Source organism: Hemibagrus wyckioides, linkage group LG18, assembly GCF_019097595.1.
Source record: "Hemibagrus wyckioides isolate EC202008001 linkage group LG18, SWU_Hwy_1.0, whole genome shotgun sequence".
In the NCBI taxonomy this organism is placed as follows: domain Eukaryota; kingdom Metazoa; phylum Chordata; class Actinopteri; order Siluriformes; family Bagridae; genus Hemibagrus; species Hemibagrus wyckioides.
Window position 1 is genome coordinate 2,085,724 of NC_080727.1, and position 21,220 is coordinate 2,106,943.

Below are 21,220 nucleotides of genomic sequence, written 5' to 3' on the forward strand. Positions count from 1 at the left end.
ACAGACAGACAGACAGACAGGTGGCTGTAGTTATTACAAACACATGCAGTTAATAAATAACAGAAAGAGTGCTGAGTTTTAGTGAAGATGCTCTAGGTCCATTATTATTATTATTGGCTTAAGGCAGCTAGAAGATATCATATCGCTAGGTTTACCTCAGTGTGTAGCTAAATTGTATATAAGACTAGCTAAACGTCAACATTTACCTGAGTCAGCTAGCTAAACTGTATATAAAACTAACTAAACATGAATATTTACCTCAGTATGTAGTTAAATTGTATATAAGTCTTGTAAAATATCAGAATTTACTTCAGTCAGCTAACTAAATGTATGCAGCCATTTTTGATTAAATAAATAAATAAAATAACTGTTTAGATAGAAATCTATACTTTTTCGTGGGTAAAAAAAATGTGGTAATATTTTAAAAATCTAAAAAATAAAAAAAAAGATATATCTTATAGATATTTTTAAAAAATATATAAGTTTGTCCTTGTAAATGTTGTGATTTAGAACCCAATCTGAATCCATCATATTACAAATTATTTATAGAGGATTAGCTTAGCTTGTTTGTTTGTTTGTTTGTTTGTTTATCCATTGGATTGTAAAATAACACAAAATGTATTATTATTTCTTATCTATATTCCCATGTCTGTACTGTTCTGGTTCTTTCCGGAACTTTCCTTCGTGTTTCTATTCTGAAGGTTAGCTTAGTTCATATGAAAAGTTTCTAAGTAAAAACTTGAGGCCAGGTTTGTGATTTCATTTTCTGGCTTAAATGAAACAAAATCAAACCTTTTTTTTATGAGATCAGGTTTTAGTTCTAGCCATAATCGTAATCTAAAAGCTAATCCAGCTGATTATGGAATTCTGGAAAAGTTAGCTTGTTATTTGCTAAATATTTAAAGTTTTTCTGTCATGTTAGTGTTTCTACTTGGAAGTGAATGATTAGTTTTTAAGGATCAGAGTCACTAACATTCCCAAGCACTGAACAAATATGCTTAGCAGTCAAACAAAGCTAATAGTGCTAGCAAAGCTAAAGTCACACCGAGCTGAGATTCACAATTAGCTCTAAAAAATGTGTTTGAGGTAAGAGTTCGTTAGCAATTCATAAATGATTAAAATTTATCCAAAAACAAAAAACAAATCACCCTTGATTACGTACTATGCTTACAGGAGTGTGAGTTAGCTCTGAAAATGATTTAGCCAAATTCCATGCACTTTCCCAGCGGTGTAAAGGACAAACAAAAGCCTGAGTCAAACAGCAGCGTTGATTTGGGTGCAGGGCTGCTGACTTTCCCATGCAGAGAGTAAATATGCTGAATAATCAAACAGCTAGCGCAGCTAAAACAAAGCAGAACAAACGGCTTGAACAGCTGGACGCTGAGCTCTGTGTTTATGAGCCCTGACCACTGTGATTCCTAACCTCAGCATGTGATATATTAGAGAACATACACAACTCTGGAGCTCGCTAGGTCACAGGTTCTCCGTCTCCCATCTGAGGAACCGGGTAGAAGTTTCCCTGCTTGGATCAGGGACGTGATAATTACAGCAGGAGTTTGATCGGGTGTTAAAACAAGAAAAAGAAAGAATTTGATCTTGTGTGTCATGTTCTGAGGATTTGGTTAGGTTTCCAAACATCTGGTTTCAATTTTTATTTCAGAAGAGCATTTAAAGGAAGTATGTTAGACTTATTAAAGGCTTTTTTTTTTTGCTATGTTTGCTACGATCTCGTGTAGTTTGTTTCTGTATTTTTCTAAATGTTAATTCGTTCATCTTTCATTGTTTATTAATATTTAATATTTCTAACACAGTAAAGATGTCTGTATTAACCATCTACACTCTTCTAAGCCAGCATCAGTCATGTTAGCATCAGTCATCTTAGCTTAGCAAGCTCAGTTTAGCTGCGTGTTTAGCAAAGACAGACTAACCAAGCTAACAGAATCTTTCCTGACTAGCTAGCTAAGCAGCTAGCATTTCTATTTTTTCCATGATTGACTGGTTGTTATTCGAAAGTGTGTATTATTTAACTTTTTGGAAAAAATGTGCACCTTTTCCAAACAAACTCAAACTTAAGTGTTGATCATAAGTAAAATTTTACCAACAAAAATGCGCTTTCATATTTCACATTTAAATTGGTAAGCATATTTAATTAGGATAATTCTTATAAAAATGATTCAGATGAACTTTTGTTTTCTGATTCTGAATAGGTCTTGTATTAAATTCTGTGAAATATTTTTTTCTAAGATGCTTTAAATTTGATATTAATTATGTCAATTAATTTGACATTGAAATTAATTATGAATATTTTAATATCTTAATTACTAGTTTATTTGTATGCTTGCTTTATTATTATTACTATTATTATATTTTATTTTTTGCATTTGTTTTATTTAATATTTTTAAATTTTAATTTATTTTTTAATTATTATTCTTTTCTTAATTATTTATCTGCTTTCTGTTTTTTTCCTCTTATTGTGTATTTATTTTATTTGCATTTTTGCCTTTTGAAAGTTGCACTGTAATATAGAACAATAGCTTTATTATTATTATTATTATTATTTTGTTATTATTTTATTATTATTTTTTCATAATTTTTTTTAATAATTATTATTCACATCCATGTTGAATATTCTACACCTTCAAATCTTCCTCCCATTTTTTTCCCTCTGAACTTTTCTCTTTATTCATTTTCACTATTCCAGATCTGCCCACTGAGGGTAAATTTACACACCACACCACACCACACCATCTGAGCTGCACTTTAATAGCATGCATAACCGCTCATTTTACTGTGACATGACATGAAAAACACCATCATTTCCCTTTTCTTCCACACTTCCTCACACAGTTCTTTAGAGGACTCGTGTAACGGCGCCGTCTCTATTTTAGACCTACAGTAAGTGGGCGGTCATCTTCAGAGCTCCGTCTGGAGGATGCTGCAGAAAAAGGAATTACGTCTGGTTAAGTAAAGCAGCTATTAACCAGCCGGATCGGATGATGAGAGCCGACGGATCATGTCCATTAAAAAAAAATCACAGCTTGATTTTTCGAGTAGGAATTGAGTCCTGTAGACAATTTATACGTTTAAAGAAACTGACCAACAATCGATGCCGTCCTGCATGCTCGAGATGTTATTAATATTTCGCACACAAATCAGTCGAGTTCCAGATACCCCAATGGTATTTTTTATTTATTCCTTCATCAGAATGAGACACAGAGTGTGGAGAAAATGGCTTTTGTGAATTCAAGCGTGAAAAATATCTTATTAAACAAAAAAAGAGATGGAGCACACTCCAGGGAGAAATATTTGCATTATTTTCCCCCCCAGTGATGGAGAGCACCAGTGATGGGTATCAGCTTGGTCTTAACAAATTGGGTGTGTGTAGGTTCTCTAATTTGTGTGTGTGTGTGTGTGTGTGTGTGAAAGGGAGTTAACTAGTAATTCAGTTTGGCAGTAAACATTCCCTTTATGTCTACAGAAATAAACCCCGATGTGAGATTGAAGAGTTATCATCGGAGTTGACGTGACAAAGGACTAAAAGTGGGAACAGACTGTAGAGTCTGAGATATTTCAGTTAGAGAAAACAGACAGTGAACAAACTCACCGCACACACACACACACACACACACACAGGCGATATTTCTAAAGTGTTATACATACTAGCTAGCTGGCTTCCATAAATAGTGATGACAGGGTGCGTAAACCTTTGCACACACCACTTTTATTATTTTATTCTTCGAAATACAGTAAATTCACCAGATAAATAGTTATTGTGCTTTAGAGTTTACACAAATAATTCTAGCTTAAGGTGAGAAAATCATTTTCAATGACGGAAAATTAACATATGATTGACTGAGGGTGCACAAACTTTTGCACACACAGAATTCTCAGTTTTATTCTTTCGAAAACAATAAATTCAGTAAATAAATTAAATAGTTACTGGGTATAATGCGCCTTTCTGTCAGAGTTTGCTGACGATCAGAATCCTTAATTGATTAATTAACACATCATTATTTTTATCCGTTTATAGTTACGCTTAACATTCGCTTAAGTTACAGTAGCTATAAACACCAGTTTCCTTACCAGTCTTTCTGTCTCTCTCTCACTCTCTCTCTCTCTCACTCTCTTTTCAAGTTATTAAGACTTTATATAGTGCAAATGCCACGCTTTTGGACGTTGAATATTTTCATCATGATTAGTTTTTTAGTTCTCGCTTTGAATCTTAAAACATAGGGAGTGCTGCTGTTTCATTTTAAACCTTCTGTACTGCATCTTTTATTCATGATGTTTATTGAAAAACATAGTGTCTGACACTGGATTTACACACGCATATACACACACACACACACACACACATATTTAAGCAAAGCAGACAAATCCTCTCAAAGCCTGGTGCCACTTCAGATGTCATTTGTCTCCCAGACATAAGCCTCTGTGTGTGTGTGTGTGTGTGTGTGTGTGTGTGTGTAAATCCAGTGTCAGACCCTATCGTTTCCATCCCACTCCACATGAAGAGGCCACTTAAAGACTCAGAGAGACTTGGGCATGAATTATTAAAAAGATAGACACAGTGTTCCAAAGCAGATTCCTTCGTTCATTCAGTGAGTCGGTTTCACAATCACTGAATCGTTTGATCGTGATTGATATCCGTTCCTGACATTCAGTGAGTAAGAAAAATGATTTAGTGAATCTTTCAGTCATGACTGACATTTGCTTCTCTTTTGTTCTGTGAGTCAGTCTGTGAATCGCTGCATTTTTACTGAGATAAGAGCCTCTTTTGGTCAGTTGGTGAAGATTTGAATCAGCGAATTGTTTGTCTATGACCTCTGTTATTTAATGACAGAAATTTGTTCATCTGTCTGAGAGTGGGTTTTGTGTTTTTCAGCAATTCAGTGCGTGAATCAGGGAATCTTTAGGTTTTAGTGAGATTTGTTACTCTGTCTTCCAACGAGTCATGTTATGTCCTAGATTTGCTCCTCTATCTTTCAAAGAGTGAGTGTGTAATTCCTCTTTTGTTTAGTGGGTCAGAGTATGAATCAGGGAATCATTTGGTCATTTACTTTTTAAATCTTTTGTCTGTATCCAAGTTACACTGCTCTCTGATTCAACAAATCACTGAATATTTTTGCTCCTTTGTCTTTTTATTGAGTCATAATATGAATCTGTGAATTGTTTGGTCCTGTCAGGATTTGACTCAGTGAATCTTTTGGCTATTACAGTGATTCACTTTTCTCTTATTCATTTCAGATATTCTCTATTGTTCTGATTCACTGCCCGAAGCTGGACATTCCTAGACTTTTACAGAGATAGATATATCTATTATAAATTTGTCCTTGCTGCTTGTGGTCTCATCAGTGAACAAATCTGTAGGAATCATTTAAACGAATGAACTTAAATGACTCGAGTCAATTGAATCACTGTCAAAAGAAAACCCTCATGTGGAAGCAGCAGACTGAAAATGGTAAGAGATGATCCATACTCACTGTGTCCTCTATCATGTCATGTTCTTGGCTCTAAAACTCTAAAGCTCCGTCCTGAAAAAGTCACTATGTGTGATGTGGAACGTTTACTCATTTACCATATCTCAGCTGTTATGGGTCCTGAGAGAGAGAGAGAGAGAGAGAGACGGGTGAAGTCTTGGCCTCTCCACAGAGCTGTAGATGGCAATAATTAATCACAGAGATGGCGAGTTGGCACGGCAGGAACACAAGCGTCTGCACAGGGACACACACCAAGAGCCAACGAGATAGAGGAATGAAAGAGAGAGAAAAGAGACAGACAGACAGACAGAGGGCAAGAAGAGAGAGGGAGAGAGGATGATGAAAGAGGAAAGGGGGAAGGATGAGAGAAGATACAGTCTGTAGGTTCTTCAACACTCTAATATTATTCTGGATAGATAGATAGATAGATAGATAGATAGATAGATAGATAGATAGATAGATAGATAGATAGATAGATAGATAGATAGATAGATAGATAGATAGATAGATAGATAGATAGATAGAGAGAGAGAGACACACACTGCAGGAACTCTCTTCATACTGACAGTTATAACATTTAGAACCTACAGAATTTGCATTGTGTGTGTGTGTGTGTGTGTGTGAGGGAACCAGCAGAAGATTAAAGACAGTCGCAGGCCTTCACCTCACCACAGCCTTGCACTTGTTGGACAGATGAATGGAACTGTGCATTAAACTAGAACATCTGGAGTCCATCAAGACCCCTTGAGTCATCACTCACTCACTCTCACTCACTCTCTCTCTCTCTCTCTCTCTCTCTCTCTCTGACACACACACACACACACAGTCCTACTTTTGACTTCAGGACAGGCGACGACGTGGCAACACATCTGCCCTGACTGTAAAAGATGGCTAATCGCCGTATCCAAGAGCTCCGGGTGCAGATCAGGGATTGTTTACACTTTGCTAAAGAGCTTGACACGAGAACCCTGTGAAGCTCTGTGCTGAAAGGAACACCAGGAGAACGTGCTCTGATTATTCGATTCATCTGTAAGCTGCCTCACACACAGTCAGGAAGTCAACCTAGCAATAACACCACCCTCTGGAAGTGGGCTGTGTCCCAAACGGAGTGTGGAAGAAAATCACTCAGCTGCTTAAAATCGTTAGGATCTAACTTCAATACGCAGTTCTTTATTTTCAGATTATGACACACACTTTTGGCAAATAATTGTGGCTTAGATAGATAGATAGATAGATAGATAGATAGATAGATAGACAGACAGACAGACAGACAGACAGACAGACAGACAGACAGATAGATAGATAGATAGATAGATAGATAGATAGATAGATAGATAGATAGATAGACAGACAGACAGACAGACAGACAGATAGATAGACAGACAGACAGACAGACAGAAATACAAACATGAAAACATCCGTTTCAGCAAACTCAACCAGACTAACACTAAACCAGAGAGCTAAACTCTTGGAATTCTGAATTTCTATGAAAACCTTGTCGCTAACAATTCCAAGATTTCATAATTCCGAAGTCTGAGGTCTTCCCAAGGAAAATCTTGTTGCTAACAAAAACACAAACACGGAAACATCCGTTTCAGCAAACTCAAACAGACTGATGCTAAACTGTCGGAATTCTGAATTTCTTCGAAACTCTCGTCGCTAACAAAAACACGAACACGGAAACATCCGTGGTTTGTCCACTCTTTGCAGCTTGGAGTTACAGGAATTCCACAACTCCAAAGTCTGAGGTCTTCCCACTTCCGAGGTCATTGGAACGCCTCAGTGCAGAGATCCGCGACTTTCTTAGCTGCTTCTTCTTTTCAAAGTTAAACCCGAAGGAGAGACGCTTTAGAAATGTTTGCTCTTTCAGAATTCTGAAAGACTCCTAAGAGGGAAAGAAAGTGACACGGAGATTTACTTCAAACCCCGACCTAGAGAAATGATGAGAAGACGATGAGATGTTCGGAGTAACTCAGAAAATCCCGGGATAATCATGGCCGCTGATCCCCGCTACGGTGCCGAGAGCCACGCTCGGATACGCAGCCGCATGCCAATGTACTGGAATCTCCGTCAGTTCTGGATTTTTATCTGGAGTTCAGTTCTTTTAGTGCTGTAGTGATGTATATTAGGATATTTACGGTAGATGAGCTACTCCAGAAATTACACTAGAAGGCTGATGTTTGGTCTGACAGTTAAATAGGTCTCCTCAGTGCACAGAACAGACACAAGCGGTTAGGGGTTTCCTGTTGTTTTGTCTGTGTGTGTGTGTGTGTGTGTGTGCGTGTGTGTGTGTAATGTTTAGTGGGTTACCTGTAGTCTGGAAATTTGGTCGAAATTTTCCAGGTCATCAACAGCAAAGAAGTTCAGCTGTGAATAGTGTCTTTATAGTTGTCATGATTAAACCCACACACATGCACACACACACAGACACACACACAGACACACACACACACACTAAATCATCAACTGCCGTTTTATACTAATAGTGGGGTAGAAGAGTGGGGCAGTTTATACACAGAAACACTCGGGATACAGTGAGTAATTACATACACACACACTAAATATCATCAACTGCCCCTTTATACTAAATTTGGGGTCAAACACACACACACACACACAAGATACAGGTCAGTCTGCATGTGTATTTGTGTGTGTGTGTGTGTGTGTGCATTTGAGTATGTGTGTATGTGTATCTGTATGTGTGTGTGTGTCTGTGGGTGTGTGTGTGTGTGTATCTGTGTGTAGCATACAGGAGCATTAATATTTCTCCCATATCATCTCTCTCTCTCTTTCTCTCTCTCTCTCTCTCTCTCTCTCTCTGTGTGTCCAGTGCGTGAGTGTGTGAGAGCGGTGTGGAGTGGAGGAGATGGAGGAGCAGGCGTGCACCGTGGGCGTCGCCCCCCAGCAGAAGGTGCTGCGCCGCGGTTGGCTCAGGAAGCAGGGCGGCTTCGTCAAAACATGGCACTCACGCTGGTTCGTGCTGCGGGGAGAACAACTGTACTATTATAAAGATGAGGATGAGAGCAAGGCACTGGTGAGTGACACACACACACACACACACACACACAGGGCGGATGAAAGAGTGACCTCACATTAACTTCCAGACTGAGCAGTAATTTGTGATGAACCTCGTCCTCCTACACGGTTCCTCTTCCTCATCCAAGAGAAACGTTCTCACACACACACACACACACAGACTCTTATCTCCTAACAAACATTCATTTTCCAGCCATGTTCAACAACACATTTTTGACAAACTCCCAGAATGCAATGCAGCTAGCTAAACATGACGCTAGCTGAGTTGAAAAGCTGCTGTAATTTTATTGCCTTAATTTTTTAATCATTTGTCACATCATCTTTAATTGCAAAATAAATAGCTAGCTTTAATGCTAACAACAACAAAGATATCACAAAAATGTCACTGGAATTACGGTAGCTAATTAGACACAGCTAGCTAGCTAATGTCACAGACAAATACGCAAATCAGTAAAGAATGTGTAACTATAACAGCATGTCCGGTGCAATACAATTTTTAAATGAATTAACTAGCAATTTCTTAGCAGTTTTTAGTTATATTTACTGCTAAGTTAGCTAGAATTAGCTAGAACTTGAGCTACTGAAGTTATAAACGCTAGTTCTTTTGTCTCTTGAAATTAAAGACAAAATAATCAGCTCAAAAAGATTTTAGAAAAGTTCCAGGCTAGTAAAAGTGACACTGGAGACTCCTTCCTTAAACGATACGCAAACATCTCCTTCGCTAAACCAGCGAGAGATGATTCAATAGCTCCTGCTAATCCAAACAGAATCGTGCCTGCTAGCCCCTATGGTTTTATTTTTCTGTCTTCACATGACTCAGTGAACACTGGCTCAGAAATCCCCCAAACCTGTCATGACACACTCCTAAATGTTCGGAAACACGAGTGAAAGATATTTGCGGAGCAGTCGGTGCAGCTGGAAACACATCCCTGTTGCTTTTGGTCTGTTTTTTTTTCCTGAAGTAGCGCTGACGTTTTCCAGTCGAGCGCAAAGCGGACGGAAAGCTAAACAGTGCGGGTTTGGAAGAGGCTTTGATGGTACGCTAACGCTAAACGGAGTCTCAGCTTATGGATATCGTTCGTCTTAAACTGTTCCACATGACTCGAGAAAGACTCGGGGCCTTTGGGGTCTCGTGAAAAAAAAACAGCAGATGTAAGAAAACCATGACAGAGAAGATTAGCCATATGATTTGAGGAAGAGTTTTAGCAAACAGAGAGCGAGAGAGAGAGAGAGAGAGAGAGAGTGCTGTTAGCATTCTGATGTTTTAGCAAATGATTACACTAATAACACAAGCATGGTATTGAATATTTAATTTAATTCACAATCACAAACTAATTTATCTGCTTACTTAGCTAAGCTAACTTATTAACTAGGCTCTGAGGCACTAAGGGTGGGTCTGAGGCACTAAGGCTCTAATTTTTTGAGGCATTGAGGCTCTGCAGGACTGAGGTTTTGAGGTTCTGAGGCTTTGAGGCATTGAGGTACTGATCCATTGAGGTTCTGAGGCATTGAGGCACTGAGACATTGAGGTCCTGAGGCTTTGAGGCACTAAGGCATTGAGGTTCTGAGGCACTAAGGTTATGAGGTTTTGAAATACTGAGGCTCTGACACTCTGAGGCAATGAGGTTTTGAGGCATTGAGGTTCTGAGGCTCTAAGGCACTGGGGCATTGAGGTTCTAAGGCACTAAGGCTCTAAGGCACTAAGGCTCTGAGGCACTGGGGCATTGAGGTTCTGAGGCAATAAGGCTCTGAGGCACTAAGGTTCTGAGGCACTAAGGGTCTGAGGCTCTAAAGCACTAAGGTTCTGAGGCACTGAGGCTCTGTGGCTCTGATGCATTGTGGTACCATAGCACTGAGGCTCTGAAGCATTGAGGCACTGAGGCTCTGTGGCACTGAGGCAGAGAGACAAAGACTGTGTGTATTCATTAGAGTCAGAGTTTTTTGTGAACACTGTGGTGATGATCTCAGATGTTTGAGGAGCAGACAGATGGAGCGAGACAGATGGACGCAGACTGAGACGCAGAGTAAACACAGACGCTGTGTGTTCACAAATAACCCATGAAACCTCATGAAAAACAGACTCTGAGGCAGTGCAGGTAAAGGCGGCGTCCTCGTGCGGGGCTTTTAACCTTGGATCAAAAAACTTTCAACTTTGTAATGAAAACAGCGCTAATGTCTGACCTGAACCTGACATTAAGACAAAAACCCAAAACTGTTTGTAGATATAATTAATTTCACCTCAGAATAAATGACAGCATTTTATACCACTGTTTAATTCTTAATTCTGATTGGTCAGAAAGTGGTGGTTTATTTTCTTACACTGACCGATGCTCCATGTGAACAAACTTTGAAACACTTTGATGTGGTGAAGCTTTCCTTAAGAAGTCGGGTTTGCTTTACGTTAAAGGAAGGAGTCTCCAGTGTCTGAGCTTTAGCTTTGTAACAGTCAGTATTCTGCACTTTCTCTGTCACATGAGAACTGTTGATTATTTATTATTAAAACGTAACAGTTTAACAACATAACTAACATAAATGTAACTAATGTAACATAACTAATGTATCTAATGTAATGTAACTAATATAACCTACACTATATTGTCAAAAGTTTTGGGATGTCCACCTTTCCATGCACATGAATGTAATATGGAGTTGTCCCGCCCTTTGCAGCTATAACAGCTTCAACTCTTCTGGGAAGGCTTTCCACAAGGTTTAGGAGTGTGTTTATGGGAATTTTTGACCGTTCCTCTAGAAGCACATTTGTGAGGTCACACACTGATGTTGGATGAGAAGGTCTGTCTCACAGTCTCCACTCTAATTCATCCCAAAGGTGTTCTATGGGGTTGAGGTCAGGACTCTGTGCAGGCCAGTCAAGTTCCTCCACACCAAACTCACTCATCCATGTCTTTATGGACCTTGCTTTGGTCACTGGTGTGCAGTCATGTTGGAACAGGAAGGGGTCATCCCCAAACTGTTCCTATAAAGCTGGGAGCATGAAATTGTCCAAAATGTCTTGGTATGAAGCTGAAGCATTAAGAGTTCCTTTCACTGGAACTAAGGGGCCAAGCCCAACCCCTGAAAAACAACACCTGAACTCAGTGATTTGGGGAGGGGTGTCCCAAAACTTTTGGCAGTACATAACTAATGTAACATAATGGATGGAGCTAATGTTAGCATATAGTAGCATCTGCTGGATTCTTTCCCGCTAGCTCATTCAGCATTGCAGTGCTAAGTTGAATTTTTGTGACGTTTGATTTTGTGCCAATGCAGAAAACTGAACAAAAGAAAGAAAAAAAACCTGATGCTTTTTGAGAGAGACGTGTCCCTGGTTCTATTTCTGACCTGCTGAAAAATCTGAGTTGTTAAATCAGACACACACAGAAGACACTCAGTGAAAGTCAGGTTTATGGCCGTAGCGGCGGCGGCTCCTCGCCTTTCTCTGTATTCCAGACGAGAAGAAGACCAGACAAGTCACGTAGCACATCCCAGGCATTTTCTGTGTTTTCCAGGGAGACGAGTGCGCTAAAGGTCTCTCTCTTTTTCTGTCTGTCTGTCTCACTTTCTCACCTGCCTCTCTCTCTCTATCTCTCTGTTTCTCTCACCTGTCTCTCTCGTTTCTCTCTCTCTGTATTGCTCTGTCTCTCTCTCTCTCTGTATTGCTCTGTCTCTCTCTCTCTCTCTCTGTATTGCTCTGTCTCGCTGTCTCTCTTTCTCTCTACCTGTCTCTGTCTCTCTCTCTCTCTCTCTCTCTCTCTCACTGTATCGCTCTGTCCTGCTGCTGGTCGTGATCCAGCCCTGATTTCCAGTAGCAGAATCGGAACTTCCAGACAGGAGGCTATGGTTTTCATGTCGGAATCAAAGGAAGGGCTTTTCCTTCTTGTCCACTGCAGATTAAAGACAGACGCAGAGAGCGAGAGCCAGATTTCTGGGAAAGACGTGTGTTGTATATTTGATACCACAACGCTGCTGAGTTCTGCATTCTGATTGGTCAGAAGGTGTTGATTCATTCTCTGTAACAGCGGCCCTGACAGTAGCGCAGCTGCACATCATTTATTCATACGGCTTTATGTGAATGCACTTCTAATACCTTTTTGTTTCTATGGCAACCACTTGTTCTCAGGGACTTGTACGGTTTCATATCATGAAGTGTTTATGGAAGGAGTCTCTAGTGAGAGGGCTTTGTAACCGTCAGACGTAAAGCTGGAACTTTGAGAGAGAGAGAGAGAGAGAGAGAGGTGATGGAGAGACAGGTGAGAGAAACAGAAAGAGAGAGAGAGAGGTGATGGAGAGACAGATGAGAGAAACAGAGAGAGAGAGAAAGAGAGAGGTGATGGAGAGACAGGTGAGAGAAACAGAAAGAGAGAGAGAGAGAGAGACTTTTTTTGACTTTTTACGCATCTTTTATTTACACAAGTCACATATAGGATTCACAGTGACTTAATAAATAAATAGATAAATAAATAAATACGTATTAAAATAATGTCAATAAATTAATTTAAACATGAGTGAAACAGAGAGAGAGAGAGAGAGAGAGAGGTGATGGAGAGACAGGTGAGAGAAGGCTTGTATATAGCTGCTAAATAACATAAAATGTAGCTCTAAATGGATAAAAAGAATGGAGGTGTTGTATTTAGGCATAATTGTTGTTTTAAATGTAAAAGGAATAAAAACCAAAAGACAATATTTAAGATTAAGGATGTAACAGTGACGTCTCTTCATCCCAGCTCTGGGTGTTGATTATTTCCCTGCACTGCATGCACATTTCTGTGAAGCTGCTCTGTGACACTGTGAGAGTTTAAAACCTGAGACAAATACGCTCACTTGTGTATGTTTAACTCCGGCCGTGATCCTCATACGACCCTTATTCTATCTTTCTTTTCTTTCTGAATCATCTTTATTCCTCCGTGTTCTGTCTTTTCTCTCTTTTTCTTTTCTTTCCCACCGGATTGTGTTTCTCCTCCGCTTCTCATCCTGTTCGAACACGCCGAGTTCTCCTGCGTCTCTGCCCACATCACCACCATCAGCCTGATTTCCCATCACTCTTAGCAGTGTGTGTGTGTGTGTGTGTGTGTGTGAGGGTGTGTGTGTGTATGTGTGTGTGTACGCTGAAGGTCAGGCAGAATCTCAGAGGTGGGCGTCAGGCAGCTGGAGCAACCGCCGTCCCATAATGCATCTGTTGTTTTCTTGTTCTGAATGAAGGCCCTCATAACGATGATGACGGGGAAAATGTTTTCATTCAGTGACGCTGGACGAATGTAAATAAATTCTAATTGATATCCTTTTCCCCTTTTCTTTGATAAATAATTCATTTATGCAGAGATTAAACATCATTATGAAATATTAAAGAGCTCATGTTTACATTAAAAGCCGACGTTACTCACTTTAAATCTGCATCAGATCACTTCAACCACAGACCTCAACATTCATCACAGACAGATTCATTCATTATTCATCTAAATATTCACTTTATGTATGAGGACAGAACTTTAACAGTGAACAAAATGGCAAAAGAAAGAAAGAAAGAAAGAAAGAAAGAAAGAAAGAAAGAAAGAAAGAAAGAAAGAAAGAAAGAAAGAAAGAAAGAAAGAAATTAAATGAATGAATAATGAGAGAAAGAAATAAAAGAAATAATAGGATACAAGAAAGAAAGATTGTAATGTACATTTGACTGGATGATAAAAGAAAGAAAGAAAAAGAAAGAAAGAAAGAAAGACAGAAAGAAAGAAAGAAAGAAAGAAAGAAAGAAAGAAAGAAAGAAAGAAAGAAAGAAAGAAAGAAAATTAAACAAAGATAAAAAGAAAAAGATAAAAGAGAAGGACAAGAGAAAAAAAACAAAAAATAAAACTGAAAACAAAAATTGCAAAGAAAGAAAGAAGGAAAGAATCACATAAACATACAAATAAAAGAAGAAAGTAAGAAACAGAAAAGAGAAAGAAAGGGACAAAAATGAATGTGTGGAATAATTTGCATAAGAAATTTTATTGGTTCAAAGTCATGCTTGAAATAATTGATTTAATGACATCACAGCAGTAGCCCCGCCCCCGTCTTCAGTGAAAAATATATTAATGAATACTTTAGCATGAGGCAGGATGAGGGTGCCATTACATATGCACAGAGACCTGAGTGAAGGGAAAGTGTGACTGTAAGAGTGAATAGAATCTCCTCTTTAAGCCTGGAGCATTGCCTTATATCTCACTGGATTATGTTTCCAGAAAATTCCCAGCCTTGCTCGCTGTGTGTGTGTGTGTGTGTGTGTGTGTGTGTGTGTGTGTTCAGGACCAGAGCTGTGACGACTTGCTTGTGTTTGGGATTCACTGGGATTGGATTCCCTGAACATCTCTCAGCCACGTGTGTGTGTGTGTGTGTGTCTCTGTGTGTGTGTGTGTGTGTCTGTGTGTGTGTGTGATGAGATTTTATTACTGTGGTGTGTTTGGTGTGTATTTACACCTTCGTTATTCTAAAACACGATCTAGGAGACGGATTGTTCTCTCCATTTCTCCGAGCCAGGTTTATCATTTAGTTTCAGCATCAAGCAAAAATAAATAAAAATAATAATAAAATTAAGAGAGAAAAGAAAAAAAGCTTAATGAATTAAGGAAGGAAGGAAAACGAAATAAAAAATGAAGAATCGAAGAAAGAAGCGAGGAAAGTAAAAACAGATTATAAAATATATAAAGTTAAATGAAATAAAGAAGGTAAGGGAAAAGAAAAAAAGAAGAATAAAATGAAGAAAGAAAGTACAGATTATCAAAAAAGACAGAAAGATACAATGTAATCTGAGAAGAAAGAATGAAATAAAACACAGAAGAAAAAAAAGAACAAAAGAAAGAAAGAAAGAAAGAAAGACACAAAGAAAGAAGGATAGAAGGATGGAAGGAAGGAAGGAAGGAAGGAAGAGGTGATAGATGGATGTGATTGTGAGATTGTGGTGGATGTTGTGGATTGGTTGCCGTGGTGACGTCACTGAAAGCAGAGACGCCTCATGTTGTGTTCAGTGTCTATGACGTCTGGAATGCAGTGAATGGCATCTTCTGGGGTCAAAGGTCAGATAAAGACGTACAGGATCCGCGTGGGCAGGGGACTAAATTACGTGAACATTCACACACACATATACACACACACACACACACACACTGTAGACTGTTTTGTGATCAGTTGCTGGCATTTTCACCTAATGGGATCTGGCCGGGTGAAATGGACAAAACTTCAAAAAAAAATTTAAATAAAAACAGAAAATATTTATTTATATGAAAAAATGTAAAACATGCGGTCAGACTGACCACAGTGTGATGTAACAAACAGGAGAGAAATTTAATGCATTTTGACTCAAAGTTACAAACCTCTGAACAGAAAGAAAGAAAACAAACACAACTAGCCCTCGATACGTCTGTAAAAGAAAGGGAAAAAAAACAAAGGACACAGAAAAAAGGAAGATAATGCAGGTATATAATCACACCTTGAAGCTTTTTTAGTGACATCACAAACTGAGCCTGTATGTAGCTCCGCCCACTTTGCTGCTTATTAGGTTGTAAAGAGTGATTTAATTCAGTTCCAATATAGAAAGAAAAAAAAATAAATGAAAATGAATTAACATCCATGGAAAACTGAATGGAAATGAAGGAAGGAAGAAAGGAATGGAAAGATAGAAAGAATGAAGAAAAGAGAGTACGAAGAAAAGAAAGAATGATGGAATGAAAGAAGGAAGGAAGGAAGGAAGGAAGGGAGGGAGGGAGGGAGGGAGGAAGGAAATAAGAAAGGAAGGAAGGAAAGAAAGAAGGAACAATGGATGGAAGGAAGGAAGGAAATAAGGAAGGAAGGAAAGAAAGAAGGAAGAAAAGAAATAATGAAGGAAGGAAGGAAGGAAATAATTAAGGGAGGGAGGGAGGGAGTAAAGAAAGAAGAAAGGAAGGAAAGAAAGAAGGATAAAAAGAAGGAAGGAAGGATGGAAAGAAGGAAGGAAGGAAAGAATAAAGGGAGGGAGGAAGTGAGGGAGGAAAGAAGAAAGGAAAGAAAGAAAGAATGAATGAATGAATGAAAGATGGAAGGAAGGAAGAAAAATAGGAAGGAAAGAAATAAGGAAGGAATTAAAGAAGAAAGAAAGGAAAGAATGAAGGAAGGAAGAAAGGAACTAACTAACAATTTAGAAATAAGTGAATAATTTAATCCTGTTCCTATGACTGGAGCGATCTAGCCTCTTTCTTCTGAGAGGATTTTGATGAAGTTCGTTAGAATAATTAGCGACTGCCGCTAACAGTAAGGAGGTTTCCGTGGCCTCGTCCTCCTGTTAGCGAGAGGTTAGGAGTGTCAGGGCTGCAGCAGTGTGATAATTAAGTGGTTATTTTTTTCCTCTCAGCCTTCACACCCACCTCGGCTCACACCTCCACTCCAGAACTGGGTCCTGCATGTGGAGAGATGAAGCAGGAGGTGTTTAATATTCCAGATGAATTCTAGGTCATTTCTCCAGGTGATCGACGGCCTGTAACTTTACTGTCTCCTCCTTCACCTTCATCCTCATAAAGCACAGAAACGGCTGAAAAAATGAAGCACAGAAATGGCTGAACTCTGAATTTCTGAATATTAGACAGCTATATTTTTGTGTCATTTATCAAAATCTGTCTTCATTTTCAAACGGGAAAAACAACTTCCTGAAGTCCGACGCCTCCAGATGCCCCTACGCCGCTCTTCGCTAAACCCCTGAACATTATCTAATCCTCCAAACTGCTGGTATTGGTCAGCGGCTCCTCCTCCTGGAGTTCTGCTCTACTGCAGAGTTCAGTTTAAATGCTAATACAGCAGATGGAGGTATTGATTTAGTTAGATCTGGGGAGGCAGATTAAGTAGAACCTGTGCGTGAACGATCAATACCATAATCCTCAATTTCCAAGCCCGTGTCCTCGAGTAGCTGGTTGCGCGAGCGCTCGCACGGCCTGGCTGATTTAACACGGCCGATTTGCTCCTCATCAACCCCTCCGTGACCCGAATGAGTGTTGCGCTGGGAAAACGGTTAGCTAATGGACACACAAACACTCCGGCAGAGTTTATTTCCATGAAATAAAGCTTAAGCAGACTGGGATTAGCGGGAAGGCCCTGTGGGTGTCAGTGGAACATTTGGTTTATGAGAAAGAGATCAGAATTATTTCAAGAAGGATGAAGCACTAGATAATGCCAAATGCTTGCTAAGCTTAAGTGTACATTAACGTTTCCTCAGTCCAGCCTTTTCCTGTCACATGACCCTAAATTGATGCATAATTGCAATATTTCTGCTGTTTACCTACCAGTTTATCCACCACACGCAAACCCAGTCAGACCTGACAGTTCCACCCCACACCACTAGAGGTCCCCATCAACGGAATACCTCCTCATAAGCCTCATGATCACCCTGATGTTGATTACTTTACCAGAACGGCACATCTTCACAGGATATAGTCCTTTAATAACACAGCAATAACAACTACACCTAGTCATTTTTATCCGTTTATAGTTACATCTAGAAAATAACGTTACTTCCTGTTAGCGCTTACGTAACAGCAGCTATAGTCATTCCCTCACCATGCAGCCTTGTCGTGTATCACAGGTTAAATAAAAAAATGCTTATTTTAATTCTTTAAGTTTAATTAGAACATGCCTTCTGACCAGTCAGAATCCAGAACTCATTAGCACTGTGTTATAAAGGTGGAATAATCATGTTTTGAACAATTTTGTGTGTTCTCTCTCTCTCTCTCTCTCTCTCTCTCTCTCTCTTTCTTTTCCGCGTGGCTCATACTGATAGAGAATCTCAGAGTGTAAATGTAATAAATCCGGTAGGTGAAGGTAATGGAAAGTTTGAGGTTAATCACAATTCTGGACCTCTCCAGTTTCTGCTCTCGATGCAGCTTGTGTTTGGATGTATGACGGATATTTTCCTCAAGCCAGAGCCATTAGTACCTGCCAGAAGTCCAGTGTTCCAGACAGTTCTGTGATTGCTGAAGGTAATTTTCAGAGAGGAGAACTCACTCAGCAGGAATCGGGGTGGTTGTTTTTTTTTTGAGATTGGCGTATAAACTTGTAACGGATTGGAATTGGTGGGCAGATGATTATTTATTCTTGAAATGAGTTTTACATGCAACGAGCTTGGAATAAATCATCAGAGTCTCACAAGTAAGGTGAAAACATCTTGCTGGGAGAAGTTGATCAGGAGCTCATGAAATGTATATGGTGGAGATCTCTAGAACATTCTGAATGAGCCTAATGAGAAAGATCTAGAAGTATGCCAAATTCAGATTCATGAGTTATCAGAATCAGGTCTGAGACATCAGAGACGACATTCAGCTTTTAATTATTTTAGACTGGACCAAAAACATAACCTAAACATCATGTTGTAGACTAACGTGAATTGATCAGCTTAGAATTGAACTTTCATTCAAATTAGTTAAATTAGTCACAATTAGTTAAATACTGTTTACAGAAATAAAAAACAATCTTTATTCTAGCATAACATGATCGTTAGAGAGTTTTATATGAATTACATGTGAGCTATTAAATAAAATGGCTACAAAAATAAGGACAGAACATTGTACGTTTCTGGAAATTATTTTATTTTTAATGTAACTTTAGTTTTTAGAAATTCTTCCACAATTCTATACACTACATCTGTGCTACCTTTGCCAAACTTGAGAAGTAATCATTCTCTCATTATTTATTTTCTCTATATATATTTTTCTTTATCAGTGTTTTTGCACTGCGCAGTTGTTCAAACACACCTGCTTTAACTCCTGATGAGATTTGACAGTTAGCTGGAAAAGTTTATTCAGGTGTTAAGAGTAAACTGAGCGGTGTAGCGGTTCAGTGAGATGTTAGAACAGGGAAACCTTGTAAGGACATGAAAAATGAAACATTCGCTGCTGTGGACGTGATGTTTGTCGGATCTTCTGCTGAGGTGGACAGATAGTTCTATTTTTTCACCACATCAGTAGTTATGGCATTAATGTGCCACTAATATCCCAAATGTGGTCACTTATTAAAGTAGAAAGTCAAGGTTAAACACACTTTTTTTGAGGCTACAGATGTTCCTAATGGATTTCACAGAGACTTCGAGGTCCTGCTGCATGACCAGTCGCGATTATCAAGCTGCTTGGCCTTTTTTCCTGTCGTCCATCTCTCTCCTGTCTGTCTCATCTATCCCAGGCAGTCCATAAACAAACAGACAAGAGGCTCTCTGATCTTGTTGAGCTTAGCTACACTCCTCGATGGAGGCATTCCCATAACTCAGCTCACACCATGGAAGCCTCGCCTCCCACCAGAGACCCAAATGTAATTAGAGCGAAACGTCAGCTGCATAACAAATCCGCTGTCCGTACCACCGTGTAGCTCCATTTGTTTCTCTTGCTAAAGGAGCAAATTCCGGACGCTGTGTTAGGCTAACCTCCGACCCTGGAGACCGGCGTATATAACTGTGCAGGGTAGTGTCAGTGTAACTAAACATCCGGTTCTCACAGTTCCTCACAGTCCCCAGAGTATGGCAAATACCCAAAAGGCCTGGCTGAAGGTCAATTAAAAAAGCACAAGCTCCAGTATGGCTTTGGGTTAGAGGATGATTGCAGATTTAGAAAAATTCTGCAAGCCAAGTCATATGGACAGTGATGGAAGTTCCATCCCAACCACATATCCACTTGGATAAGCCTCTAAGTGGCTTTCTAAAGATTTTATGACAACCATTTTCCAAATACTTGCTTAATCCTCCAATTCCAACAGTGTCCAGAGGGTTCCTGTCCATTTTAGTCCACTCTTCTGCTGACTTGGTGCCTGTGAATCTGTGTCAATTTTTGTTTCACCTACAAAAGTTTTCTGTAGAACTGGGACCTGGGGATTTCAGCTTTTCCTGTTGGTGGTTGTGGGGCAACATTCTGAGTAGGTCAAACCCAGACTTCTCTTTTCCTGCACACAGATTTCATCTCTCATCCCAGGAGTCTTCCCAAGCCAACTGTGAGATCTAATCACTCCAGTATGTCCTGGGTCTGTCCCGGGGGTCTCCTTCTAGTAGGACTTGCCTGGAGCTGACCTTCAAGACCTTAGCTAGATGAACCACCTCAGCTTGCTCAAGTGGCTCTGCTCTGAGGTTCTACCAGATTGTTGAGATCCACATTGTAGTTAAATGCTTACTTTTTGGGGTTAGATCACCGGACCAGACATGATCCAGCACCCTGGAGGAGATACAGTAAAGGATGTTGCTCAAGAGCTCAAAATTGACAATTTGATGACGTCAAGCATGTCGTAATCATGTCATAATAATGTCGTAATCATGTCCAAGGCTCAATTAGACTCTGGTAGTTATTGGTGCTGGTGTTGGATTCTGCTAACATCTAAGAGTTTCATAAACTTGATTTGTCCTTTTTTTGGTTGACCCTTCTCAGTTCCTATGTCCTTCACATCTCATCCAAAACAGCCTTCTGGAAATCTCTTTCTCTGTAACGTGTGTAGAGATTCACTATGTTAATGGGCAGCTACAAGCTTCTGCCAAAACTATGTAGGACACCGCAGAGGTTACAAGGCATGCTGGGAAATGAACTCCTGCCCCATGGTAGTAACCATGGTACGAAAGACGTGGCTGTTGACGTTTGAGAAAAGCAATCGTTCACACAGCGAGAGCCCAGAGAGCTTTGGCAGGGCTGGGAGATGAGAATTGATCTCCGGTGACCTGATGTGAAACCTGATGTACCATGCAGTGTAA

General features: G+C 39.5%; 1 protein-coding gene across 1 annotated transcript in view; it reads left to right on the top strand.

The window, feature by feature from the left end:
- arhgap24 (Rho GTPase activating protein 24) overlaps window positions 1-21,220 on the top strand; it is an 81,445-nt gene that overhangs the window by 7,702 nt on the left and 52,523 nt on the right. Inside the window, exon 2 of the mRNA XM_058414732.1 lies at window positions 8,312-8,515. Coding sequence (XP_058270715.1) covers window positions 8,348-8,515 — 168 coding nt within the window. The 5' untranslated portion in view covers window positions 8,312-8,347. The remainder of the gene's footprint in view (window positions 1-8,311; window positions 8,516-21,220) is intronic.